Genomic DNA, 27,952 nt, shown 5'->3' on the forward strand with positions numbered 1-27,952 from the left:
TGAGATTTTTCAGATATTTTAGCACAGCTTCTCTCCGGTAGGAGCGATCTCCCCAGGGAAGGAGAGGAATAAACCAGCTGATCCCCTGGGGGCTCTTGCAATGCCATTTTCTATGATCTATGATTTTCCAACAATTCTTCACTGGATTTGCACACAGACGTTTGCAGAGGGGTAAGATAGGCTCTCCCTCCCGAACAACAGCCAAACCTTTGTCTGCTCTGAAGAGACAAGACTCCACTTCCATAAGCAAAGCCAGGAAACGAGGAGGCTGCATCCAGCCTGGCTCAATCCAGCCATCATGCTCTAAATAAATAATCAGATGAGCAATGGGAGCACTGCCCGTGGCTGCTGCTTTCCCGCTTCTCAGGAAGCACCGGGCAAACGCTAAGGAGGGAAACTGAGGCCTGATGTGTGAGGAGCACAGACATGGTGGAGGGAAGGAGTGCTGGTGATGGATTCCATATCTGTTTGCCACTCATCTGAGCAGCTTTTACATGAGAAGAAGGGCTTGTTTCAGGAAGTTACCTGGGCAGCCCCCCCATCCCTGCTGGGCTCCAGCTCCAGCCAGGGCAGTAAGTCAGGGAAGACCTGACTTAACAGGAGATGTCAGTGAGCAAATTCCTGCAGGGCAGGGAGAGACTGGATGCCTAAATCTAGTGGAGAGGCTGAGCCATGGTGCAGGAGGACTGGCAGGCTGGTATTTGGTGAGCACCAGAGGCTTTCCTTGCTCCAAGTGTGATGACTGGCTCGAGTGGCTCACTGCTGGTGGCAGATACAGCTGTAAATGCCATCAAAAACAAGTGGGTAAAGGGCTTTTGGAGACATTCGTTAATCACCCTGTCCATGTCCCCTGGAAAACACCCTGCAGGCCTGGGGCTGCTGGGGATCCCCCTGACTCAGGAGCAGAGCTGCTCCCACAGCACCAATCCTGCATCTGCAGGGATGTGTGCAGGGGAGCACTTCACCCAGGGATGCCTGGGTGGTTGTGAACTGGAGCCAGAGCTGGAAACCCTCCCTGGGGTGACCAGGTCCAACTCCTTATTTGAGTGCAACACCAACAGCTATCCAGAACAGCCTTTTCCCCTGCAAATCACAGGGTTCTGGAGGCTCTGGCTGGGTGAGGAATATCTGTCCTCCAGGCAAGGGCTGGATGCTGCTGGGTGCTGTGGGCTCCCTGCCAGGCACGAGCAGCCGCAGTGCTCACCTGTTTCAGCAAAATCTGGGCCACCAAGAAGGTTAATTATATCTTTAAGTTTCTTTCAGTTGTCAAATCTTGTAACTATGGTCTCAAGCTGACAGTTCTATACCCAGCAATTAACCAGCAGTGAGGCTTTGCAGGCAGTGGGGGAGGCTGGCCTTGTTTACCATCTCTGCACACAACAGGCTCTCAAAACATTCCCTTAATGGAACTTAATGGTGCTGGCAAATATTTCCCTGGGAAATCTCTCATTTGCCGATGTGTTGCACCAACAAACGCCAAATCAATCCGGGCTCCGATAACGAAGGCTCCTCATTAGGAGGCATGCGCAGCTCTGTGCCTTCTTCCCTCCCCAGACACTCCCGCAGGGCTGGTGCAATCCAGGAGGAAAAGCTGCTGGATCATCATCCTATTCCTTGGCTGCTGCTTCCTCTGATGAACAGAACTGTCCCAGAGGGAAGCAGGACATCAGTCTTTTCACTGGCCACGAGTGGAGATCTGGTGTCATTGAGGTCCCAGGGGAGCCACCCCCTCTTGCCAAGGTTGTCTTTCTAGGGTTAACAAAACCTCTGCAGTCCAACATCTCCCCAAGCCATAGCAGGATTTGCCCATATTTTCAAACTTCAGGAGTAATGCTGGTAGAGAGTTTTCAGCCGTGGACACCTGGATATGCTAGAAAGGAGGAAAACACAGAGGAGAAGAGGGTTGTTCTCCTCCCCTCCAGCTGCTGGTGGCTGAGGCACTCAGGTGAGCCCTGCGAGAAGTGAGACAACATGAGAAGATCAAACGAGGAGCTCCAGGGCACAGCAAATGCATCTCATCACATCACCCACAGACACCCAGAAACATCACCTGGGAGCACCTACATGAGCTACATCTGTGTGTGCCAGGTGGAGATCCCTGTAACACAGCTCCACAGTCCCCCCCAAGCATGGGCCGGGAGCACGGAGAACATTTGTTGGGAATACAGCTACATTTGGGGATGGTTTGTACATCCAAGAATTCAGCTAGAAATAATTGACAGGAAGATTTGCAGCCATCGGCAAACAACGTTACTTTCCTGAAAGCAGCAGCACTACAGGGAAAACAAATTGAAGCAGGTGCGGGAAGAGTTAGGGAGTGCAAGAACTGCATTCCTGAGCCAAATGGACAGATTGAGACAGAGGAAAACAAATTGGGAAGGGAAACGGCTGCCTATTGCCCAGAATTTTCAGGCACTAAGAGAAGGTGGAGGTTGGGTTCAGGCTCAGTTTCAGGGCCTGGGAGCTGTGTCTCTGTTTGGGTAGCTGTGTTAGGGTTCAGCCTGGGGTAAGGGTGGATTTTGGGGTACCCTTCTGCCCTGGACTGCGACTGCAATCCCTGGAGAGTGGAAAGAGCATCCTACAGAAGCACCAGCCCCACCACTGCAATGACCATGAGGAGCCCAGCCAGGATGCAGATGCTGATGAAGACGATGTCGCTGGTGTCCTGGCTCTTGATTTCACGGGCATCGATCGCTTCCCCCTCCCACTGCTGGGCATCCACCAGGTTTTCTGCCTGGCTGAGCCTGGATGGATCAGGACCAGCAATAAGGGTCACTGAGGCTTCTTTCTTCTTTGGCTCACACTGCACCTCGTACTGGTGGATGTCCTCCTGGTCTCCCACTGAAAAATCAATGTAGAGGGTGCTGATGATGACAGAGGTGTTGTTGCGTCTCTGCAAGACAAGGGACACGGCTCATCAGGCTTTGTGCAGCTCTTTTCCACAGGGGTTTGGAGGGGTTGGCCATGAATCAGGCCAGCATCTACTGGGAAAACGTGAGAGGGATTTGGAATACCTCTCTGCAGCCAGCACAGGGCTAACCATTTACACAGCTTGCTTTAAAGGGGTGCTTGCTGATCACTTACCTGAGATTCAGTGCCACAGGTGTCGAACCTGGTGTGTATTTTAAAGTTCCTGCCAACCACCTGGGCTGCACAGGAGGGGGTCCCCAAATAAATCCTATTCCTCTCCAGCTGGGCCAGGGACTGCATGGGGATCTGGATGTGGAAGTCTGTCCGGGTGCAGCTGACGTTCATGGGCACAACTATTGGGACAGAAAACAGGGTGCACGTGTAGGACCCGGGGTGGGGGGGTTTCAGGAAGAAAGCTAACTCCAGAACGCAGAAAGCAATCAGTATCAGTATTTTAGCCCTGTCCCATGCCAAGGGCAGACATGGATGGCTCCCAGGCGCTGCTCTGCTTTCTGCCCAAGGGAGAAATCTCACTATCAACCCTCTTGAACCTCATCCTCCTCAGGTCTCCAAGTGACACACAAGTGCCATTACTGACAACACCATCCTGCTGTCACTGCCATTCCCCATCACTCCAGAGCCAGCAGGACATTTGAGTTGCTGCCCAGGACCAACCACGAGAGCTTTGTGAATGGCTTGAAATGGGCACAGAGCTCCTCTGCATCCTACAACACCCCTGCAAGAGACACTACATTGATGAAACAGGAGACACATCTTAGAGGGACCCCATGCATGCCCTGGAGTGATGCAGCTTCATGGCTGCCACATGGCTCTCCTGAAAGGGTGAGCTGGGTTCATGGCCCTGGGGCATCCTCCTGGGGAATGGCTCAACCCAGGCATAGTTCCAAGCATCACCAGCCCTCCACTGTCCTCAGAATGCTAATTTTGATGGGGAGCTGGTGAGCAGTGTATGGAGGGAGCTGCTGTTGAGCTGCCCACGATGCCAAGATGAAGAGCAAAGCAATGGTGACTCCAGCACCTCTCCATCACCCTCCTTCTGGCACCATGTTTGGCCTCTCTGGATGTAGAAAGCATCCACACAGGGAAAGAAGGAGGGAGGAAAAACACCCCCCTCTTTAAAGTGAATCCTTGCTCAGCTTGAACTAACCACTTGGGCAATATGAATTATTGAATTATTCCAGCTCCCTCTGAATCTCAGCCTTATGAAACTGGGAAGATGCAATAAAATCAATACGAAAAAATAGTGTCACTTTGCTTCACTTAGTGCATTATAAAACCATTAGAAGATTTACCAAATAACTAAAGTGCATTAGATCAAGAGGAGGAGAAAGTGGATCCTCTCTCCTGGCGTGAAGGCTTTCATTTCAATGGCCATAAATCACACATGCCCCGCCCAAGCCATGCCTTTTGGTGGGCCTGAAAGGGAAATATCTGCATGGCTGAAGGTGGGTGTGGAAGCAGTCTGAGGTGCCTCTTTGCCTCTGTGGGCTCCTGAGGAAGCTGGTGGCAGGGAGAGGCTGGCAGCTGGATGTGACACGCAGGACGTTAATCACAAGCAGATGCTGGAATCACTGGGCAAACACAGCCAGCAGGCTCAGCTCTGTGGAGGGAGGCTCAGTTTCACATCCAAGCCTTTGTCCTCCCCTAGCATACATCTGGCAGTGTGTACCAGGGGATGCAGGAGCCTTGGGCAGTTGGGAGGTGTCACACCCCTCCCTGTGATGGGACATCCCCCACTCTTCAGCAGCACCCCATCTGTCTGTCTGCAGGCTGCTCCCTCTGGAGTAGTGACACCAAGTCTCCGCCTGTACACAGCTGTAAACCAGTGAGAAATCAGCGGGACAAGGACAGGGACAGACCTGTTCTGCACACTACAGCCCTACAAAATATGCAGTACTACCTCCCTCCCTCCAGAGGCTCAGGACAGAACTCTATCCCATCTCTAACTCCAAGAGCCACAGATCTCCAAATCCTTTCTGCTGTGCTGGAAGTGAATCTTGCAGCTGAGGGATAAAACCCAGAGCCAGCCTCCCCAGCGCCTGTGCTGCCAGTCCAGCAGCCCTGCTCTGGCTCCAGCCCTCTGGAAAGGCTGCCCCTGGCTGAATCATCCCTGACCCACAGGTCAGCTTGGATGTAATTATACTGAAATACAACAAACACCATAAATTTGCTGGCGTTTGAGGCGCAAAGGTTGGCAAATAGAGCAGGAAGGTTACACACTGCTCCTCCCAGCAGCTGCGGACATTCTGGCTGGGACATGGCGTGCCAGCAGCAGGGCTGTGCCAGGCAGGCCTGGCCAGGTGGATTTGGGAATGCTGTGCTCTGGGGGTCCTGCCCTCCTGTGCTGCTGCCAGCAGAGGAGGGGACATGGTTCATGTCTGCCTGCTCACCCATGTGCTGGAAAGGCCAGAGCATCCGGGGGAGCAGGGAACAAGGTTGTGATGCTTGAGCTGGTCACCTGCTCTAGGGTTTTGGCCCATTAAAACCCCTCAGGTTTTCTCTCCCTCACACCCTGAGAGAGGAACAGGAGCATGGCAGTGGCAGACACACAGGAATCTGAAGCTGGAAAGCATCTCCTGAATGCTAAACACAACGTGCAGCTCACTTGCCACCTCTTCCTCTGCCCCATCCCTACAGAGCCATGGCTCTGCTCCTGCAGACAGGAACGTTCACTGCTGATCCTTCTGGAAATTACATGGTCTTAGGCACGTCCCAATGGAGTTACTGAGTTCTCCTGCACTGAGGAGCACCCAAGTGGGACCTTACCTCCCACGTAGGAGATGGAGAAGCCCCTCTTGGCCGTGTTGCGGTCGGTGTGAAGGACCAGGAGCAGCTGGTTGCTGCGGGAGGTGACGGGTGCCAGGCTCTCCCGCCCGCACCACCGTCCCAGCAGGGACCCATTCTCGGTGCCACCATCAAAGGCAGACAAGTGATCGTAGTCACAGCCACCTGTCAGGCTGCTCCGGCCCTCCAGCTCCATATCCAGGAAGAAGACCTTGACCCGGTAGCCTGGGGGCAGCTGGATGCTCCACTGGCACTTGAGGTTGTTGGGGTAGAAGTTGGGGTACTGAGGGCTGGAGAAATTCCCTTTGATGGTGGTAAACACCTCCTGGCACTCGCCTGCTCAGCGAAAAAGGGGAAAGGAAAAAATCAAAAGCAAACCTGAAGCCTCCTGGGTGTGGATGAGTGATCACTTGTTTTACTGCTAAAGGATGCTCTGCCCTTCACCTCCCTGCTCCCAGCCTTGTGTTTGGCCAATGGACAGCCAGCATTGGGGGAGGGAAACTCCCAAGGGAGTCAAAGTCCTACAGGAGCAACCCTTATCCCCAGGGAATGGCATGAACAAGGGTGACTCCTGCTCAAGAGGGCAGCCCAGGGCTTGGAATATCCACAGCAATGCCATTTGCACTGTGTGGTGCTTTACACTTCACACCATCATCTCATGGGCTCTCCCCAGGGGCTTCCCCCATGATCATCTCCTCTTGCTACTGTGGGAGGGAGAGAATCACAACCCCAACCCAGGGTCTGTCCCCACATCCTTCCCACTGCCCCACCACCCTGAGACCCCCGCACCCGAGTAGAAATGGGCCTTGAAGCCCCTGCCACCGATGTTGAAGTCCGACTTGAAGATGATGAAGAGGTGTGGGGTGGAGGAGATGGTGCGGGGCGGGCGGGCGCTGCCGCAGTAACGTCCCAGGCGGGGGGCAGTGATGGTGGGGCCATCAAAAAGGGCCACGTAGTCGAAGCCACAGCCTTGGCCCCCTTCCATCTGGAAGTCAGCAAACACCAGGGTGAGGGGGCCACCACCGCCGGCCCCCCCGATGCTCCAGCGGCACTCGGCGTCGTTGGGGTAACTCTCGGGGTAGCGGGGGCTGGTGATCTCCCCAGAGAGCCCCGTCAGCTGCCCACCGCAGGCGTCTGCAAGGAGGCAAGCATGATGAGGGCAGTGGAAGAGGACAGATGGATGCTCAGTGACCACCACACCTCCCTGCTACCTTTCTTGTAGGCAGCGGCGAAGCCGTGCTTGGCCACGTGCCGGTCGGAGCGGAAGACCACAGCCATGACGTGCCAGGCGGAGGAGAAGGGTGGTGGGGGGCTGTGGCCACAGAAGGTGCCCAGGAGGTTGCCCTGGTCCCGGGCAGCCCCGTTGTAGACCTGGAGGTAGTCATAGGCACAGGTGTCATGGTACTCCAGCTCGAAGTGGCTGAAGGAGAGCAGGACGGAGGAGCCCTCGGCCACCACGATGAGCCACGTGCACTCTGTCTCGTAGGGATACAGCCCCGGGAAGTTGGGGCTGGAGAAATTGCCAGAAGGTGCTGAAAGTACTCCCCCACATTTGATGCCTGGGGGACACAGAAGTGGGTGTGATGTCCCCTTTCCAGGGGAAGCCTAAAAGAATGGAGACAGGATGCACGACACCAGCTCCATCCCACCACCACAGTACCAAACCACCAGCATCCTGCAGAACTCCACTGGGCTTGTCCATCCACTCTCCCTGGAGGACGCATGTGTCCCCATCACCCTTTATCCCTCTGTGTAGCCCCTCTTCCCCATGCTGCCCTGTGGCGGCTGCAGGAGGGCTCAGCTGTGCCCCTGAGCTTGTCCTGCCAGTGACAGCACAGCATCCCCACCTGTTTATGGCTGGGAAAAAGGAAGCTGGGAGTGAGTTTTAAAGGCTCAGTGGTACCAGGCTTGCCAGAGCCCCAGCTGCCCAGCCCTTCAGCTTTGTGCCTCCCACTGACCACACTCCCTCCATATAATGGTGGTATCAGAGAATTTGAGCTGGGAGAAACAGGGGTGAAGGGCTCGATATGCTGAACAATGAGTTATGCGTGGAGGGATCGATTTCCTAATGAAATCTTTATACTGAGACGTGGTTATTATAAAATAAGGCTGAGAGGGTTCCGGCTGTCACCTGCCCCTGGGTCTGATTAGGGCTGGGGTGAAGAGGCTGATACAGGGGGAACATACATCATGTCTGGGAGGGATGCAGACCCTGCACAGCCCCCAGGAGACACGTGTGGGTTCCCAAACAAGGCTGGGCGCTCGCTGCCATCAATCTGGGCCAAGTATATTGCAAATCAATAGTCAGCCTGTGCACATTGCTTTTCATCGTGCTCACTGGCACGGTGACCTCGCAGCAAGGGGGTTCCTGGGATGTGTGGGATGCAGCACCATGAGTCTGGCCAGATCTAAAATCACCTTGCTAATTACTGGAGATAGGCAGTGAAGTAATATGGGGCTGGTACTAAAGGAACAACGCTGTTGAAATAAATATCCAAGAGGGGAGCCTGTGGGAGAGGTGAGAAGCCACAGTGAAGACAGATGGATGATTAAGGGCTGGGAGCCTTGGGGTGCTCTGGAAAGCCCAGGTGGGTGTATGTGGGGGATGAGCAGGCACCACAGGGCAGTGGTGGAGCATCAGGAGCACCTGCACCAGGGTCAGGGATGGGTTTTGATTTCTGGCTCAGCCCTTCTGTGAGAAAGGCCCTGCCATTTTGGGATGGGGGATTGCTTGGGCTACCCTATCCCCTGAATTACTGTGTTATCTGCTGACCCTGCCCTGCATCCTGGGGGACATTTTATATGGGTAAGGTGACAGGTTTATTGCACACCTCCCACATACACATACATGCATACATTCGCATATAAATGTATATGTGTATATAGATTTATATAAGCAAGTGCAACTCCAGGAACTAACAAACCCTTCACCAAAGCCCCTGTACCCCACAACAGGACAACCCCTACCTGCAGTCCTCAGTAAAGTAAGCATGAAGCAGAAACCCAAGCACGGAGCAAGTGTACCACACTTGCTGCTACCACAACAGTGACTCCAGATCCCAGCTCCTTGCCCCTGGCCTGAGCCAGCCCCTCGCCCTGCTGGAACCCACTCACACCGCAGAGCCACTGTGGCACCTGCACATGGCCCTCCCCTCCTCAAGAACCACGGATGTTCCACCAGGAGCTGGAACCAGGCTCTTACCTCTGCTGGGAGCATCCCCGAGAGCCCCGCAGAGCATGGCCAGTGCTGCCAGACAGCCCAGCCCTGTGCACCCCATCCTCCAGCAGGCAAATCTCCCCTCACCGAGCTTCCTTTTGGAGCTGTCTATCTGGGAGGAAAAAAATAAATAAAGAGAGAAATAAATAAAAAGCAGGAGGACTGTAGAATTAATAGTGGAATGAATAATTCATCGCTTGTTTGAATTAAGAGCAGCAAGGTAACTTGATCTATTCCTCCCTTCCTTCACTCAGTTTTAATGATCTGGATCAAATGTCCCAAGGATTTACACTATACCAGATACCTTGTCAATACACTATATTTAGAAGAGATATTAATGTTTCAGAAATGGTGTATAACGGCAGTAAGTCTGGGCTGACAATATGCCCTTAAGGGGCTATGAAAATAATTTAGTTCGCCAGGCAAGCCAGCGAACCAAAATGGGAATTTCAGACTTACCGCGGAAAAGCATCTCAGGAATTAACATGATTTATACTGCGGCACCCACTGCACAAAGGCAGCTGGTGGTGAAGGCGAGAGAAACAGGGAGCAGGATTGAAACGCGGCCGCGTCTCCGCGCCGGCTGCCAGGTCAGCATCCCTGCAGCAGGAGTCCAGGCTCAGCGGGATGCTCAGCCCGGGAAAGCAGCAGTCGTGAGCACTAAAGATAGCAAATCCCACCTCCCCCGAGGAAGATTAGAGATGAATTGTGACTCATGGGCAAAAAACATCGATTATTATAGAACCTGCTAAGGCCTTGGAGAATTGCCACGTTCCTCCATGCTGGCTCACGCTACTTCTCGCCCAGGCTCTTGGATGTGCTCAGCTGAAGGTAAGCAAGCCTTTGGGTTTGGTGGGAAAGATGTGCTCCTTGTGCTGTGCCACATTAGCTGGAGAAACCCCAAACCCAACAGCGGCTCAGTTCCTTCCCTCCCGCCCAGGAGAGAAAAGACTTTCCTGCTGCCACAGCCCACACCCACATGAATGCCAGGAAACAAAATCCCACGAGGGCCTCCCAGCGTGAGGGACCTGTGCTAAAAAAGTCACCTTCAAAGCAGCAGGGAGAGAAGCAGTGAGTATCTCTAAATCTCAGGCAGGAGACAAGTTGCATTTATTAATTAAGCAATGAGGATCGATGCTCGAGACATTTCCTGTGGATTAATGATGGGCTGGGAGGAGCTGATGGCCTGAGGTGCAGCTAAAGACCATTAACGCCAACTGGTCATGAATCCCCAGGAAATGCTCCATGCCAAGGTCGTTAAGTGCCTGCATATATTTATGGGGAATAACAACAACAATAATATTTGTACAGGCTCTCTCCCCACTGCCCAGCCTTGCTGGAGCCATGCCGAGGGCTGCTGGGAGCATTGGGACATCCCAGCCAGGAGCCCTCTCTCCTAAGCCCAGCTGAGGCAGGGAACATTGGGTTCTGTCCCGGGGCATTGAGCACTGCATCACCAGGACTAAGAGCACAATGGAATGAGGAGGATCAGGGCAGCTCCCCCTGTCCCTGGGTACTGTGTGCAGATCCTGCCCCAGTGCAGGCTCTGGGAGATGCTGCAACGCTGGCACGTCTCCTGCTGACCTCCCAGGAACATTACAGAGCTTAATTAGCTGCTTCCCTAATGGCCGGGAGAGGAGGTCTGTCCTCGTCAACAAGTGCAGGCCCACACAGCAAAGATCCAGGCGAGGTCTGGCCATGGCACAGGGGCTTCTCCTGGGTATTTTCCATTGCCACAACCCGGTTCATCCAGAAGGAGTGCTCAGCCCTCCCAGCCACCATCCCCTGGGCTCAGGAACAAAGTGCTCCCCGACTTCTGCATCGCTGCGTTATGGAGCAACATGTTTATCCTCATCACATCCATCCTGGGCAACACCCACCGTCTTCCAGCCTTTCCAGCACTGCCTCAGCACCAAGCCAGTTCCTGGGACACCTGCACAGCTGCTCCTCTCCCTCCCCTTAGCTGTGCTCTGCATCAGCAATCCCCGGGAGATGGGGGTCAGGGCTGTGCAGCACAGCAGCTGTGCCCCGCTCCCAGGAGATGGCATCCATCAACCACAGGCACATTCACCCTTCTCCTGACCTGGGGATGGCCATTCCCAGGCTGGGCCTGAGCCCAGGCAACCTGGCTGTCAGCTGAAGAGCGGGGTGGGAGGGTGGGGGAGGCAGGGGGAGAGTGACCTGCAGCAGGGAAGCAGAGGAGCCGTGCATGGAGGCCTGGCTGGAAGGTGCTCTGGATCAACCCAGGGTACTTTTGCTCCAGCCACAGACACGGTGGGTGATTTCAAGGTGTGCCTCTGTTCCTCTGTGGGCAAATTTATAAATCATGAGTCAAAAAGGCATTTGATTCATTTAAACAGAAAGGACGTGATCGGGATTGTGAGACTTCAGAGAAGATCAAAGGTTTAAAAACGGTCCCCAGGAGAAACGGGAATTATTTAGGCAGGAAATAATGAGATGAAATTAAGAAGGTATTGAGGCTACACATGAGGAAGAAGAAAGGAAGCGGTGCAAAGCCCATCTCCCCTGCACAGTGCTGCACGGGTGGCAGGGGCTTCCTGGGGGCAGGCAGAGATCAGGAACATCCCGGCAGCACCACTCCCCTGCCTGGCAGGAGAGGCAGGATGTGAGCCCCTGCCCTGGCTGGGCACCCACCCCAGCTCACACACCTCCAGCTCCACTGATGCCCCAGTCACCACCAGCACCGACACCGATTCCCCACGAAACTGCCACCATCGGCTGGTTCTGGGCCTCCAAAGGGATGGAAACCTCTCGTCTTCCCCTGGCAAGGAATATTCTGCTCCAGAGCCTTTCCACTCCGCATCCCTGCGTTTGCAGGAATCCACGCCATCCTCTGAAAGGGGCTGTCCCCATGGGGGATGAGGGGACTCGTGTTAGAGCCAGCCTGAGAAACAACAAAAGGCGGGAGGGGGAAGGGAGAGAAGGGCAGAAAATAGAGAACAAAGTGCCTGCGGGCGGTTTAAAAGCTCCTTCGAGTTCCTGCTTCCAAGGGCATCATCTCCCCCACGGAGAATGTCTCGCAAAGCCCCTGTCCCCTCGGGCGGGACATGCCCCGCTCCTCCCGCTCGGCCGCAGCCCGCCCCCGCAGGATGGCAACCCGCAGCACTCACAGCTTGCTCCGTCTCTCACCACCCTCCCTTTGAGCCACGAACAAAGACGGAGCTGCGCGGCAGAACGGCCGGACCAGCTGGGTAGGGTTTAACCATCGTGGCCCATATGTGCTGAAATACCCAGACATATTGGGGTTGTGTTTAAAGGAACAGTCCCAGCTTTCACGCTGAAAGCCGGCGCTTTTCCAAGGCGAGCGTGAAGTTTTTTACCTTGGGCCTTTGCAAAAAGGTGGGGTGTGGTTTTAGCAAAATCTCAAAACCACATAATATTTAAAGCTATCGGGCCAGAAGTAAGGTTTTCAAATACTTAATATCTGACAAAAAATATTTCCTCCATGTCCCTAGCTAAGGCCAAAGTAGGGGGAGCAACTGGAGAAAGCATCTCATTATTTTATCAGCCTGTGTGCAAAGCAGCATCTTCACTACACGGTGACTTAGGGAGGCTGAAGCACAGCGTGGACTGGAGATGAGAGCTTGCCTTGGACTGACATGGACAACTTCCCTGGATCTCCATGCCTTTAAACCCAGAGCCCAAGTTTGGGTTAGGAAGATGGCTTCCTTGTCAACCCTTTCTCCAAGGAAGTTAACATAAAAGCTGCAGCTACACTTGATTAATTCCAGGCATTTGGTAACTGGAGACAAATCTCAGCAGTGCAAAGGGAACTTACACTCCCTCCCAAACGTGTGAAACAAGCCACCACTTCAGTGCACACTGTGTTTTTCGTGTAACAAACTACATTTCCTTTGTGTAAGGTGTAGTGTTAGACACAGGTACAAAAGAAGCACGAATGATAATGCAATAATCACCTGACACAGCCTGGAAAACCCCAACACAGGATGAACTGGGAATGAACAGAAAAGCACAAGGTGTGCAGGAAAGATGTATTTCCAGGTGTAAATACTAAACACAGCAGTCTGAGAAGGTAAAAGAGTGGACAGCAGCTCCCTCAGAGGAAAAGCAGCAGCATTTTGGACTGAAAAAAGAAGGGGAGCAGGTGCCCAGGCTGGGTGCTGTGCCAGGCTGCCATTCCTGAGGCAGCTCCCTGGCTCTGCTCCCTGTCCCACAGGGAAGCTCTCCAGCAGACCCCATGCAGCTTTTCCTCCTCAGGTGGTGTTCCTGTATGCTCAGGGAGCCTCCTCAGGCACCTGAGAGAGTCCTGTGACAACACTAAACAGCTGTTTATTTGGGAAAAGGTTCAATTTAATGAGTCAGGGCTATGATACAGCACTTAGGGGACATGGAAAGCAAACAACCATCCTCCCTGACAGACAGCAGCCACAACCCAGCCACACTCTCCCACTTTTAGGACACGCTCTTTTGTCTCCATAGGTAGCATTTCAAGGGCTAAGCACAGGGTAGGTAACACAGGCTGTGCCAGGGCAGGAGCTCAGCCTAAGTTCTCACTAGACAGAACGTGTCATTCCATCCTTATGGATACTTTTTCCAGATAGAGCTGGAATGGCTGTTTTCAGAGATCAGTGCCACCTTCTCTGTATTAGTGTACAGTGGGGCAGATGAAGCACAGTGAGGTTGAAGGGACTTGCCTGACATCACCCTGCACATGACAGAACCAAAATGATCCTGACTTTGCTGTCCCCTTAGCCTGGCAAGGATCCCTGAGGATTATATCTCTCCTCTGGACACCTAACAGGGCACAACATTGCTGCAGAATAACAGACTGCAAAGGAAGTCACCAATCTTCGTATTACAGAAGAGCTGTGTGCATGGATGCTTTCTAGTACCCCCTCAGGAGATCTCTCTCTCAAAATTGCACTTGAAGACTTCCACTGAAAGTGCTATCTATGGGTGGCACACCATGTACCAGTCACTCTGGAATGGCACCTGTCCCTTACAACACCACCGAGGGGAGGACCAACAAATAGTTGCTCCAAGGAGCTCAGTCTTCTGAGCAGGCCCGTTTTGTGCAATGTCTGCAAAGAAACAAGGACATCCAAGGCTCAGCCTAAGGTTCCTCAGGTCAGGATTGTCCTGCTAAAAGACAAAATAGGAATTTTCTTCAACTCCTGCAGCTTTCAAGTATTTGCTCATGTCTTCATTGAATGCAGAGGAGCCACAAATTAATACAAACGGCCTTCTTCGACAGGAATTTACTATTGTCTTCATCAAGTCTTCACTGAGACGACCAGTGTACGTGTTTTCCTGATAGCTCCAAGGGAGTTTTTCCAGCGAAGTTTCCTGGAAAGGTAAAAGGTTTGCTGTGTGTGACATTAAAAGGACAACATTGCTTAGAGCTGAATCTCCCTCTTCCCCTCAGAGTAATTCACAGGACGATTTTCACCTTTGTGACACCATGTGGGTGATGCTGACCCTTCCTGAGAGCTGCATTCCTCTTCCTAAGCCCAGATGAAATCTTTCCTTGCCACAGGACCTGGCCACTCACTCAGAGGGGACTGAACAAAACCAGGGTGTAACTATCACTAATAAATGCTGCAGAACCTCCTCCATCAAGACCCATCTCCCAGGGCACCTTTCCTATTCCCAAGTCCCAAGTCTATTCCTCTCCATTGCCTCTCCCATTCCCAAGCCTCTTTCAGTCCCATCTCCCTTGACCAAAAGCAAAAGAAGCCAGCTCTGCTCCAAATACAGCTCTGATCCCATGAGAAGTGTCAGATCCTGTGGCGCTGGATCCAGCAGGGATTCCCCTGCTGCAATTAATCAGGAGCAGAAGGTGCTCAGATGTGGTGGTGACAGGCAGCACAATGAAATACAGACAGATACATAATCCCAAGAGGGAGGATGCACGAGCCAGCCTTGGACTACCACAAACCAGCTAAGAGAGGAGGAAAAAGGGAGAGAGGAGGGGCAGACAGTGTTGACAGGGGTCAGGTGGGTTTAGGGCCTTTCACTGATTGAATTTCAAGACCTCCTCATGCTGTTGAGACAGCAGAGTTTAAACACCCTGGAAAGGGTATTTAAGCCATGTCACCAGAGATAATTATGGTTATGCTCCTACAGAGCAGCTGGGGGTGGGGGGGGCCCAAGTCACCAGCACTTTTCCCTCTACCAAATCTCATCTTGCTGAGGCCACATGTGGAACAGAATGTGTGAGGCAGTTCCACTGTGAGAGATACAAGAAATGATTCATCTGAGAAACTAAAAATGCAGTGGGATTCATTCCCTTAGCATAAATAATTCTTTCTATATCCTCCCAGCAATGAATTCTCATTTCTGACGGAAATAATTTTTAACCACCAAATCCATGCAGAACACAGGCAACTTTGGGACCAAATGGAAATGAAAAAGACTGCTCAAAATGTAAGACCATTGAGATGTATAGCCTCATCCCATGATTGTGGCAGAAAAGTAATTTTACAGAGGGGGAAAAACTTTTAGAAGTTTAAAAATGGGTCAGCAAGGAAAAATAATTGCTGGGAAGTTGGTGCTAGCACACCAGAGGAGAGCTCTAGCCATGAGCAAAGAATGGAAGATAAGGACAGATTAGGGCACTGGTATTAGGAAGAAAAAAATCAGCTTAGGTACAGCAACAACTGTCTGAAATGGGGGGCAATAACCAACAGTGACTATGGAACAGCAGGTCCATCCCAAGAGAACAGGGAGGCAGAGGGGAACAGTGATGGTCACTTCCAGATGCCCATCAATTCTCCAGACTAGCAGCAGTGTGAGTACATGCAGCAGATTTAAGAACAGCAGTTACTGGATCACAAATTAGGCAGGATGACTGGGAAAGAATTAAGATCATGCTTATGGAAAAGTGGAGGAGGCAGAGGCTCATCCAGCACACAGAACCCTCACAGAAACACACTTCATTTATTTACCTGGCTTAGGACATAAAATATTCTAATATTCCAGTACTGAGCCAAATCCTTCAGAAGAGGTTTTAAATAAATTTTTTCAAAGGTAGGGAAGCAGCCAACAAGAGTTACAAAGGTTTCATCCTCTTCATCATCTGTTATGGACTGAAGGATAGGAATCATTGGTGCAAGGCCAGTGCCAGAGGCCAGCATGAGGAGTTCTCCATGCTAACAACAAAACAGAGAATTTGGAATGAGCTGTAGTGGCTGGAAATGGGTGTGCTCATAGTCAGTTCCTCTTGCTGCCACCCTGGTAAAGGGTCTCTTGAGAAACAACATACCAGAAGGTCATGAACTGGTAAATTCAGATCCCAAAATGTATTTTTCTGCAAAGGATTACAGATAGCACTTAAAGGGTTTACATATCAAATCCAACAAAACTGGATTTTACCCAAATATAATAATTTACCCCAACTTTAGCCTCAATTTCAATTAAATCAGGTTTCAGTTTCAATCCTGCAGTACGCTTTGCTGACCCACTGTATTTTCTTCCACTGAAAATGCTCCCTGGGTTTCTCTTGGTTGCTGCAAAGTAAAATCCTGAACGTCCTCTGGAAGAAATGAGTGTGTCAGGAAGCAGGACACAATTGCTCTGCATAGAACTTGGCCACTCAGATTTTAGTTAGTTTTGTTGTGGGAGAAAACGTTTAAAAACAACTTCACCAAAAACCCCAAAAGGCTTCGGGATCTTAATGACCAGTGTTTCAAATTTGCTCCTCATTGGAAAGGTCAGAATTAAGTAACTGAATTAGTGTGCGTGAGAAGCCTCCCCATGAAACCAGATCTGCCTTTCCCTGCAGCCAGCCTGGTATTGGCAGGTGGGATCAGCGTTTGGGGAGCGACCTGACACCTCAACAGCTCAGGGAATACCCAAGAGAGGAGAAGATTAACACATCCTCTTTGCCTCTATTCAGTCACAACACAGAGGTGTGGGTCAAATCAGACAAAAACCCATCCACACTCATTGCTGGTGCAAAGAAAGTTCCCTTTGCAGGAACTCCTAATGCAAGTGATGAACACAGAGCCTTGCTAATATTTTCCTGTCTCCCATCCACCTCCTCCTCCCTCTTAAATATTCTGCAGTTCAAGAAGGTGCTCCAACTGCCTGCTAATGCTGTCACACCGTACAGTAACCCAGGAAGTCTCTAAAATAGTCATGAAAACAGTAATCAAATTGATGCCTTCCCTTCAGAGCACTGAACAAAGCTTGCTGCCACAGGCTGAAGCATCCTATAGCTCTTAGGAACTAACCTTATTAGGTTGGTATGGGAACCCTCCAAATGGTCCACGCCAAAAGACCACGTCTCCTCTTTTCCATGTTTTTATGTATTTTGACATTAGCCCAGCTTCATAGCACTAATAAAAAAAATTGCACAAAAGAAAAGAATAATTATACTTCATTGGAAAGTTTCCCAGCTTAAAGTCAATTATAAAGTTATCTACATTTAAATGAAAAGGGGACAAAAACATTTCATGTATTTAAAAAAGAAAGAAAGATCTTTCTGTTTGAAAAATAACTCAAAGTTATACCCAAAACAAAGACATTTAAATTAAATCATATTGGAACCACTCCAGCTTGACTATAATGTAAACACAAACCCCCTCTCACGCAGCCTGAATTTCCAAAACTGGAAAAAGCTTATCAGAGTTCTTGCTTACAAAGCACACAGAGAAGAGTGTCTTGAATGCAAAGCACAGTGCAGGCCTTCAAGTGTTCTCCAGATCTAGGGGTATAGGGTCTGGAAATACCCTCTGGGTACTGTTAGTTATATAAACACCACATAGCTCTTGCTTTGTTTCAGTCTCTCAGATGCTTCACTGATACAATTAGTGACCCAAAGCCAGGTTTCTTCTTTGTAAAAGTCTTTGTTTTCAGAACAGATCATCTGGATGCTGAGGGATGCCTCCACAGTTCCAAAAGAGTATGTTAATGTTGGCCCCATGGAAGAAAAACACGAGCAGAAAACCTGCCTCACTTTCTGGTAGGCACAAACAACATTTTCCAGGCTGTTGTCTGCAGGAATGCTGATCTCACTCATGAGTGAGGAGAAGGGCTCGGTGCTCGCTGGAAACAGAGAAGGGACAAGAGGCTGGAAAATGAAGGCCTTGTCCAACCAGTCATGTTATCATCCATGCCCTAAATGTGTGACCACTGAATGTTTTAAGAGAAAAAACGTGAGCAAAAGAGTGGCCACGGTCTGGGATGTGTCTGGAGAACCAGGACTGGCCCAAGCAGCCAGAGCTGAAAAACCCAAAGCTGCAGCACACAATGGGTCTCACAAGGATAAGCCTGGGGAAGAGCAACACAACCAGGGGTCAGAAGATGGGATGTGATACAAGCCTTTGGCCACTCCAGCCCACACAAAAGAAGTGTGTTTGGGGGTATTTCATGCACAGGCATTGGAGAGGAGTCTGGCTCCACACCCCAGTGCCTTGGCTGGCCACCAAGCTGCACTGCAGGCAAACAAAATTGGTGAACCACAAAGCAGCTCAGAAAAAGCAAGTGAGGGAGCCTGTGCTTGTAAGCAGTGTTAGCTAAGAAAGAACACAGATGCTCCTCCCCTCCCAGCCTCTCACTTAAACATGAAATATTAAGAAGTATTAGCACCATTTGTTACATTCAAAAGGTAAATCACACACGTAACCAGGCTCTGAGTTATTGTCAGAATTCTTTTATGTTCAGAGGGCTCTGGGCAGGTGCTAAGTCTCATGCAAAGAAGGTGCACTTGCTTCAGAGAAGTAAATTTTATACCTCCCTTCTTCAAATACATCCAGAAACCCAAGGCAAGAAGAGAAAAGTCCACTTTCTGCCCATTCCCAAAGAACTGGGGTAATGGAAACTAAAACAATCCTTCTTTCACCAAAATTGTTTCCAAAAAATTGAAGTGAAAAGTGATTGAGTGGGTTTCAAATGAATTTTTCTAAATAAAAAGGAAAAAAAATTATCTCCTGGGGGAAAACTTCCACACCCCATTTTACATGGAGATAAACCCTAACATTATAAAATCACTCAAAAAGAGGGTTATGCTCTGTAAATGGCAACTCCCTCACTCTTAACTGTAGTATCACAAATGCAATGCTGTAATAACAGGAGACAGAAGGGTTTGAACAGTGCTTGGATTGCATAGTAATAATAATATACTACTTTCCAAAATTGCCTCAATAGTGTGAAATATACCACAACCTACAGAGTGAGTTATAAAAATGGCTGCTTTACACTGGGTGTTACCAGCCTCTTTTGTCACTGCCAGAGAATAACTATAGCTCCTTTTGGGATGAAAGGTTCTATATAAAGCAAAGGTATCATTACAATCATTACTATTATTATTGAAATGCAAAAACTGTGAGTAATGAGCCGCTATACATGAAATTTCACCGTCATCCTGTGAATGTATCCTATTAATGCAACATTTCTCTCCCCTACCACACACCAATTGCCACAAGAATGGGGAAATGACCCTCCCACAGGTGTCCTAGAGAAGCTGTTCACTTTTCTAAAGAGCAGGGTTTGTGTTCGAACATACAATGCATAATAAACCCCAGAAACATGAAATCCTGGAAGACAGGCAGAGGACAAGTGGCCTTCTCTGCAGGCCACCTGAGATATCCAGCACTCTGAATTTCACACCTGTACTGAAGTCGGTGTCTGCCCCGAGGAGTCCCTACTGACATACAGATGCAGTACTGGAAAAATGTTCAAGTCAGTATTTGCCACACAAAATAATAATTTATGAGCACCCTGAAGACTTACATGAGACAAATTTCCAGCCAAATCTCCTATAAAATCCTTTTCAATTCAACCAGCATTTTGTGATTGACTCCATAAAGGTGAGGACACTTGTTCAAAATGGGCTCTGCCACCATGTCCACCTCAACAGATGCAGCCTATGTCTATGGGACATCTCTTTGCCCTGTGGGCCACAAAGTCCCTCTCAGACTGCAGCTCCAGAGCCCTGTCTGCACACCAGGAGCAGCTGCCCACTGACAGAGGGGTGTTCTTCGAGTAAGATACAGAGGAGAGGGTAAGGGCAAACATTTCCCAAAATCAGTGGTTCAGCTGGGCTGACAAATGGCTGTGATTTCAAAGACAGCCTGAAAAAGTAAAATGAAAGGAGAGAAGTGGAATGGACACATCTTTCCACCTAAGAGGCTCTCCCAAGTGATCCCAGGGCTTCTGCTGCAAAGCACTTGTTTGTGTGTGAACTGCTTTCAGTGTTGTGGGAAAAACTGCAGTTTTTACCAGCAAAGCACAAATGCTTTAAAACAACAGAGAAACAGTCCATGAGGGATTTGAGAGTCTTACTTGAAGCATTGACAGCATGCTTGGTTCCTAAAGAAAACACCTTATACTGTAATCCATATTGTCCAGGCTTACTTACTTTAATTAGAACTTCAAAGTAACCTTCTGCATTCCTGGGGCTAATTGGAGTATAGGCTCTCTGGACCTCCAAACCATTCACCACTCCTCTGAGAAGAGAAACAGGAAACCCCTGTGACTTGGGTCATTTGGGGGGCTCCTGCAGCTCTCTGGGACACAGGTCCTCTTCCCAGTGGCCCAGCCTGTACACAGATGCAAAACATTTCCCTTCCAGAGGCAAAAATCCAGGGGAAACATGGCTAACAGCACCTTTTGTTTTCCCAGTGGTGGCCTCAGCTGTACCACATCCAGCTCCTGGACACACCCCTGAAAGGGATTTAAAAGAACATGCAAGAGTTCTTGAAAGAAACAAGGCAAAGGGGAGAGAAAACACTTTGTTGTTTTCTTTTTTGAGAAGTTTGCTGTTCCTTTTGAGCTGAGGTCACTTTCTGCATCCAGTCAGCATCTGGTAATCAAATAACAAAAGCCAAGGCACAGCCTTGACCTTGGGCCTTGTCAATATAGAATGTATCTTCCTGTAAGTCTTCCCTTTCCATGGAATTATCCACCCTGCTCTTTGCTACTGACCACAGGAATTGATTGAAGTGACCAAACCTTTTTCTGTGCTGTGTGATGAGCCAGGGCTGGAGGGAGGAGCGTGTGCTGTCAGCAGAACCAGCTGCACACACCAGCCCTGACTGTACCAGGGACGTCGACAGATGCACATCAATGGCATCCTAACAGGACTTTCTCTGTGTGGCAATGATCACCACAGATGGCTGAGAGACAGAAACTTTCCCCAAGTGGCCCCTTTCTGGCAAGCAGCAAACTACATAGGAGGGCTGTTTTGCTGGAAATCAGTCAGGCAGTGACTGGGTACTGGGGTGCTGAGTTACCCCAAGATACAGGGCCTAAAACACTGAGCTCTGGGGCAAGTGCAGCTCATTGTCTTTGTTTCAACACACTGGAGTAAATAATCTGTTGTAACATCTATTCTTTTAAATCTTTCTTTCTGCAAATGTATTTTCTTAATCACACCTAGCTCTTTCTGTGCCACCAACGCAGGGATAATGCTGAAGAAAACTACAGCTTTTACCATAGAATTAGTAGAGGCAGCGAGCTCACGAGCTCTTTCATCTGTGTCATTGTAGAGGTACAGAAATCATGATTTGCCTGCTATGAAGCCTTTGTCTATTGACAAAACCCTACATGTTAGGTTACATAATGCAGACTGTTTAACTAGCACAGAGAACAATACCTTAACACGATATGTTGTCCTAAACTCAATCGCAGGCTGCTATTTCCCGGTAATTCAAATTTGTACTGGTAGGTGTCCTCTGTCAGCTGTTCCACTGAGCTCACGCTGAATGCAGTGAATGTATCTGGATTCAGCTCTGAATTATTGCTCTGCAAGAACAACAATAAATAATTACTTGGTTAGATGGTGTCTTTTATTATTTCATTTTTCTCTGGCAGCAAATGTGCGTGCTAATTTAGTGCCAGAGACACTCAGGACATGTATTAAACACCGAGGCCCGGCGCAAATTTCAGCTCTCTGCTGATTCATTATCATGTTCTGCAGCATGCACTTTGGGATCTTGCATTTCTCCCCACCACCACCTTTTTAAATTACATTTTTTTACACCTTACAGCAAGGTCATCCTATTATGACTCACTGCAATCATTTTCTCATGTCTGGAAACAAACAGAAATAATTCTACTAAAAGAGCCAAGTGCTGCTTTGGGGGTAACTTTGCAACCTGCTGATGGCTACAGTGAACAGAAAATATTGTCAGTTGTTTCAGCTGATCTTTTCTGCTTGACCCAGCATAGTTAATCTTATGTAAAAGGGTACTGAAAGGCTTAAAAATTACACTCTGAAGGCAACTGCTCCACTACACACAACACAGCTTTTTCTCAGCATCAAAATCTGAGTCTAAAAATCAGGCAAAGATGAAAAGGTGGGGAAAACAAAGCTTCTCCGAGGAAACTCAGAGAGGAGAAGCTGCAGAGCCAAGCTGTAATGCGACACCAGGGAGAACTCTACACTTGGAAAATCACATTACAGCAGGGAGAGAGCGGCCAAGGGGGAGGGTGAAAGCAGAGTTTGGGGAATTGCATTTACAGCCCTCTCCTAAAACACCACTTTAATTTATCCCAGCATCCCTCACCCATCACTACAACCCCAGACCCGAACAAGTACGATCAAAGCACAGGCTCCAGGATGCGATGAAGGTAAATCGACCTGCTCCTTCTTTCCCAGGAGAAGGCTTTTGTCTTGCATTGCTTTGGCTCTCTCCCACTGTGCAAGCTCCTTCTCATACACATCGTAGATGCAGGGCTTGCAGCCGCTGCCGCAGCACTGGGATGGAGAAGGTTCCTGAGGCCTCAGAGCCAGCCAGTCCTGCTCGTTGTCACTCATTGCCTGCAAAACACAAGCCCTGCATCAAACCCAGCACGACGGAGAGCAGCGTGTGCTCATCAGCTGGGTGTTTTCGGAGGGCTGAGAAAATCTCTCTCGAGCATCTTGCACGTGTGTCAAATGGAAAACCTGGAGCTAATGTGTAACACCCCATTTTTGCTCAAGTGCTCAATGTTTCTGCACAAACGCCAGACCTCAGAGCCACCAGCCCAGAGCAGAGCCTCAGCCCGGTCTCAGGCCCTCCTCCCCAGACAGGCTGCCCAGCCAAAGCTACACCCTTTAATCCTGCTCGTTCCGCCGTGGTGATTTCCTACAAAAGAGCAGCTTGGTCACCCGGAGCAGAAACATCTTAAAAATCTGCTGCTCGGTGCCAGAGAAAGGGTGACAAACCCAACCAGCAGGACAATGGGCAGCAAACCCAGCCACCAGCTGTGGCCCGAGTTTTGTACAGCTTTGGAGCGGGGGAGGGCAGTGAGCTGAAAACAGCGCTCAGAGCCAAGAGACTGGAGGCAAAGAGGGCAAAGTCTCAGGCAAACAACCACTTTGGTTATGGGCTTTGAATATACGGCATTAAACTCAAGAACCACAGGACTTCATCCCTCACTCCCGTTGCTTCCCAATGAGCTGTACCCACTGAACACTCCTCAGGTCAAACCATGCTGCAGGCCTCGGCGGACCCCGCTGTTTTCACACACGGGCTGAGTTACGGCTGATCACAACGCTCCTGTGTCCACATCCCCCGCACACGAAGCGGTCCACAGGAAATTATGAAGCCACGGGTGACGAAGCGGAGGAAGCGAACATTTAGCGCTTCCAGCCGCTTCACTGTCAAGGTCAATTAATTAACTAACCTTCACCCCTGTAACAGAAACACACTTATTTTAAGGAGGCGGGCGGGGAACGGAAGAGAGAACCAAAGGCGACTGGCCCGGCTTCCCACCGCGCCCGCTTTGTCCGGGGGCCCGCAGCACCCACGGGCTATGAACGGGGGGTAACCCGACGTTGCCGCGGGCGAGTCCGAGACGCCCGGGCTCGGGGCTGCGCAGATTCACAGAGTTTCGAGCACTTACTGCGTGCGCCCGGGAGCTCGGACACACCGGCCCGGGGCACAGCGGCCCCGGCCCCGGCACACGAGCTCCGGCTCCCGCCCAGGGATGGTCTCTCAAGTGCCCTCCCCTTGCCCCACAGGCGAAGAGGCGCCTCCCCGTTCACCAACCCAACGCCTTCCCCTCACCCGCCAGGCAATTTACCGACCCTCCCTTACCGCGGGGCGCGCCTGCCCGCCATTGGCCGCCGCCGCCGTCAGTCACCGGGGGGGACGGTGGGGGAAGAGCCCTCGCCAAGATGGCGGCGGGCGGGCGCTGAGGCGGCGGCGGGAGGAGGAGGAGGATGGCGGCGATGGCGGCGGGGCCGATGGCGCTGAGGCGGGCGGGGGTGGCGGCGGCGCGGGGCCTCACCCGCGGCATCGTCAACCGCGCGGGACGGCCCCGCCACCGCGCGCCGCTCCCGCGCACGCCCTGGACCGTGCGCGGGCCGCCGCCGGAGGTGCTGGCGGAGATGGCGGAGCCGCGGCCGGTGCGGGAGCAGGTGGAGCTGGACACCGTCACGTACGCGGAACGGCTGCACTACGTGCCCGGCCTGGCCCGGCCGCGCTTCCCGCCCTGGGACCGCGGCTGGCGCGACCCCTGGCACTCGCCGGGGCCGCGCTACGAGGAGATGCCGCTGTACAAGGAGCGCGGGTGCTACATCTGCCATCAGGGTGTCCGCATGCTGGAAGGTACCGGGCACCCCGCGCCGGCCCCAGCGCTGCCCCCTTCCCAAGCACTCCGCCTGCCAAGGCTTCTCCTCGCACAGAGTGTAAAACACGGGCTGTGAAGAGCCTGCCCAGCCCCGTGAGCTGCCAGGCAGCCTCGGTCACACGTAGAATGGCTTGGGTTGGAGGGGGGCCTTGAGGATCACCGCTGACACGTGTGATAGATCGCGCTGGGTTGTGTTTCCAGGAGTGCGGCAGGCGCAGTGGCTCACCAAGACGAAGCTCGTGGAAGGTTTGCCCCCAGCCGTGCAGGCCATTATGGATAACCCTGCTCTGGGGCTCCAGGAGCTGGAGGAGAGGGCGGAACGCGTGGTGTCCCACGCGCGGCTCTGGGACACAGCAGAGGTGGCTCCCAGGAGGGAAAAATATTGGTGAGTCCTGTGCTGTAGGGGAGGTTTTAAACGCTGCAGAGAAAATCCATACACAACTCTTCTGTGGAAGGAGGGTCTACTGTACAAGTCCCTTTGTATCAGATTGTCAAACAAAAGAACCAAAGAAACAAATAAAACCCAATTCTGAATATTGACAGTAGCACTGACATAAATACTACACTAGATCAAAGCTTCTTTCAGGCCAATGTCTGTGTTTCAACTCAAGATCTAGCTGATGCAGAGTATCAATTTTTAAAATAATTGTAAGCATTACCTCTGCCAACTTGAAACAGTGTGTGTGATACCAATCTGCAATCTCTGTTTGGGAGTGTTGTGCCATTATATGTTTTACATACAGTAATTTTACAGCATTTGTGCCCTAGAAGCATCTGCCTGCTCTTATGATCTCATTTTTATGTAACTGTTTCTTTTCCTCTTTTACAGCCCAGTGCTGTTTGAAAACCTGATGCATTTATGCCGGTTAATGTCTGGGAAGTATCCTTCTCTGAGTAAAAGGATGTTGGCTAGAAACTTCAGGATAGCAACAACATGGGAAAGAGGTCAGTTGCTGCTGTAGTGGAAGCATGTAAGATAAGAAGGGTAGCAAAGCTCCTGGCTTTAAGGCTGAGGACTTGGAGAAAATGAAACAATTTCTGGAGCCAGGTTATTCTTTCTGGTTTAAATAGTGCTGTTGGCATGGGCAGCCTTGGATGATAGCAGGATGCTATCCTTGAGGAGATTATTAGGTGTTAATCAATACTGACAAGATGGTGGGAGAAGGGAACCAGTGTCTTAGGTCTGACTGTTTATTTTCTTGGGTCCTAAATCAGTGCTGTTGTTTTTCTAAGGATATTTAGTTAAGAATTTAACCCTAGCAATTAACATTGGCATTTTAGAAGAGGAACCTACAGATGGGTTTGGAGGTGAGGGGGAGAGAGTGAGCCTTGCAGAACAGACTGGCAAAAGGAAATGTACATCTTTCCCTGATGTTATTTCAGCAGTGTTTGACTGTAGCCTAATTTCCCTCTCCAGAATCCATCCTCCTTCAGGTCCGTGGCCTGAGTGGAATACTCATGAACTCTATGACCCCAATACCACCAGTAGCCTCCAAGGAGGAGATACTGGCCACCAAAGAGCATGTTCTGGAGACCTTCTATCCCATTGCTCCTACAATCGATCTTCAGGAGGTGAATGTGTACAAAGAGCTCAATGATACAGGTCAGTGTTGGTGGTAATCATCTGTGTTTGGGTTAACTTGGGGAGTCCTTGTCCTTCTGGGGGCAGCTGAGGGTAGGGAGTGTGTGGGAATGGGGGTACAGAAGAGTGCTCCAGACCTGTGGTGAGTATAGTGTTGCCTAAGCAGGACTGAGGACAAGAACTTAAACCCCAGCAAACTACTTGAACAGTTCCTGAAGATACTGGGAGAAAACCTTGGCTGCCTAATGTCTTCCTGAGCAGTTTCTGACATGATTATGTGCCTTTTAGGTTTCAGAGATGGTTATCCCTACTCTCATCCTCACACCCTGTTCTTCCTGGAGTCTGCCAACGTTCGCACCAACAGGTTCAGACCAGAACAGCTCCGTGCTAAAATGCTGATGTTTGCTTTTGGCAACGCGCTGGCCAAGGCCAAGGCGCTCCATGGGGTACGTATGGGAGGCTGCTGCTGGGCCTCTCTTCTTCCTCTCCTGCTGCAGACAGTGTAGGGAGGCCTGAAAGCCCCTTACAGTCATTTTCACATCCAAGTTTCCCAGCCCAGAGGTAAAAACCCAACCTTCAGAAATCCATAAATCCACTGCTCAGCAGTGAGAATGTTTGTGATGCAGTGGGGTGGCAGGGGCAGGAGCCAGGGAGTAAGTTCAGCTGTAAAACTATAACCCATCCCACAGCTCAGTATGTAAATTGACACTTCATTGCTGGTTGAAGGAGGAATTTTAATTAAAATACAAAATCTACATTCAAAACTTGTTTGACTAGAGTCATTTTCTGGGCAAGGTAACAATATATTTATTAAAATCTTGGCTTTAAACCAACCCAAAGATGCAGAATCAGCAAGTACTCGTACAATTTCTGTTGTAACTAGATTTTGAAACACATGCCCCTTCTTTTCCTAGAATGACCCCAAGGTTTTGGAGCAGCCAGTAGTGGTGCAAAGCATTGGCACAGATGGACAGCTCTTCCAGTTCATGGTGTTCCAGTTAAATACAACAGACCTTGTCCCTAATGATGGTGTAAAAAATCTAGTCTGGATTGACTCTGATCAGAACCTGTATGAGAGAGCCCAGTGCGTCCCAGAAATCAAGAAGAAAGTTGTTACGGTAAGGAAAACTTGGGAAATGGTTGTGGAAATGCTGCCCTTTCATCACAGCTGAGGTCTGGGAGCTGGCAAAGAACTGCAGCAGGTTTTAAACCCACTGGAGGGACTTGAAGTGGACATTGGCCTCATTTTTACCTATGCAGGTATTTCTGAGGGGACCAGTTCCTGAGTATCTGTAGTGCTGATGTGTGACATGTCATGCTTAACATGAACTCCTGTGTGCAGATACCTCCAGCTGTGATCCACCATCTCATAATGTGCTTGTTTAAAACCAGCTCTGAGGAAGGGAGCGCTCACAAGCGACTGTCAGCCTCTCTGGGGACTAAATAGGGCACAGGGCTGCCTGTACTGGTTATACTGGGAGAGCAAAGATCTCACTCACAGGCAAAAGGGTTCTGCCCTCTGAGATTGACACCAGTGGAAGTACTCCCACACAAACCCTTCTGGGGAGGGAGAGCACAATTTGGAAGCTGCCATGCCTGAAAGTCTTATTCAAGCATGTTTAAAGCCGTTGTTTGTCTACATTAATCACTTCACTGCAAACTGAGCATCCGTGTCTTTTTCTCTGCAGAAGCCCGCTGGAATTTCTGGCTTTCAGCCAGACACATTCAAGAAGTTTCTGGCACTGTATCTGCATGGAACTGTGTGAAATTCAGCTCAAATGAAAATACTTCACCAACTGTACCTGCTGCTTCTCTTTGCCAGAACTGTCATATAATTAAAGAAAGGTGGATTAATTTACTTTAAAAAATAAATTATATTGTTACTGAAAGTAAAA

The 27,952-nt window shown here is 50.4% G+C and overlaps 2 protein-coding genes across 24 annotated transcripts; one reads left to right on the forward strand and one right to left on the reverse strand.

The window, feature by feature from the left end:
* Positions 1-24,300, reverse strand: CYB5RL (cytochrome b5 reductase like). 23 transcript variants are annotated; one of them, XM_086842207.1, is made up of 13 exons: positions 23,747-23,894; positions 23,311-23,535; positions 22,500-22,679; positions 21,513-21,661; positions 20,277-20,364; positions 17,149-17,253; positions 8,918-9,044; positions 6,927-7,274; positions 6,505-6,849; positions 5,698-6,051; positions 3,085-3,263; positions 2,810-2,893; positions 1-1,952 (listed from the first exon to the last, which is right to left on the reverse strand). In XM_086842207.1, the coding sequence occupies exons 3-13, from the start codon at positions 22,674-22,676 to the stop codon at positions 1,848-1,850; spliced, it is 2,061 nt and encodes a 686-aa protein (XP_086698333.1). In that variant the 5' UTR covers positions 22,677-22,679; positions 23,311-23,535; positions 23,747-23,894; the 3' UTR covers positions 1-1,847. The 23 variants fall into 23 exon arrangements, with proteins under 23 accessions (XP_086698333.1, XP_086698332.1, XP_086698331.1 ...); XM_086842206.1 differs by lacking the exons at positions 23,311-23,535; positions 23,747-23,894 and adding an exon at positions 23,941-24,300; XM_086842205.1 differs by lacking the exon at positions 23,311-23,535 and having other exon boundaries at positions 23,747-23,924.
* Positions 24,066-27,952, forward strand: MRPL37 (mitochondrial ribosomal protein L37). The gene is made up of 7 exons (XM_023932374.2): positions 24,066-24,453; positions 24,677-24,860; positions 25,305-25,420; positions 25,893-26,078; positions 26,346-26,503; positions 26,972-27,175; positions 27,746-27,952. The coding sequence occupies exons 1-7, from the start codon at positions 24,066-24,068 to the stop codon at positions 27,821-27,823; spliced, it is 1,314 nt and encodes a 437-aa protein (XP_023788142.2). The 3' UTR covers positions 27,824-27,952.

This window comes from Cyanistes caeruleus, chromosome 9, assembly GCF_971803275.1.
Source record: "Cyanistes caeruleus chromosome 9, bCyaCae1.hap1.1, whole genome shotgun sequence".
Classification (NCBI taxonomy): domain Eukaryota; kingdom Metazoa; phylum Chordata; class Aves; order Passeriformes; family Paridae; genus Cyanistes; species Cyanistes caeruleus.

Bases quoted from the DNA above. Each gene is read 5' to 3' on its own strand.
- MRPL37 (XM_023932374.2), top strand. From the start codon at position 24,066: ATGGCGGCGATGGCGGCGGGGCCGATGGCGCTGAGGCGGGCGGGGGTG. The intron at 24,454-24,676 runs GTACCGGGCACC...TTGTGTTTCCAG, and splicing joins GGGTGTCCGCATGCTGGAAG to GAGTGCGGCAGGCGCAGTGG. The intron at 24,861-25,304 runs GTGAGTCCTGTG...CCTCTTTTACAG, and splicing joins CCCAGGAGGGAAAAATATTG to CCCAGTGCTGTTTGAAAACC.
- CYB5RL (XM_086842204.1), bottom strand. From the start codon at position 22,676: ATGAGTGACAACGAGCAGGACTGGCTGGCTCTGAGGCCTCAGGAACCT. The intron at 21,662-22,499 runs GTCGATTTACCT...TTGTTCTTGCAG, and splicing joins TCCTGGGAAAGAAGGAGCAG to AGCAATAATTCAGAGCTGAA. The intron at 3,264-5,697 runs GTAAGGTCCCAC...CTGTCCCAATAG, and splicing joins CTCCATCTCCTACGTGGGAG to TTGTGCCCATGAACGTCAGC.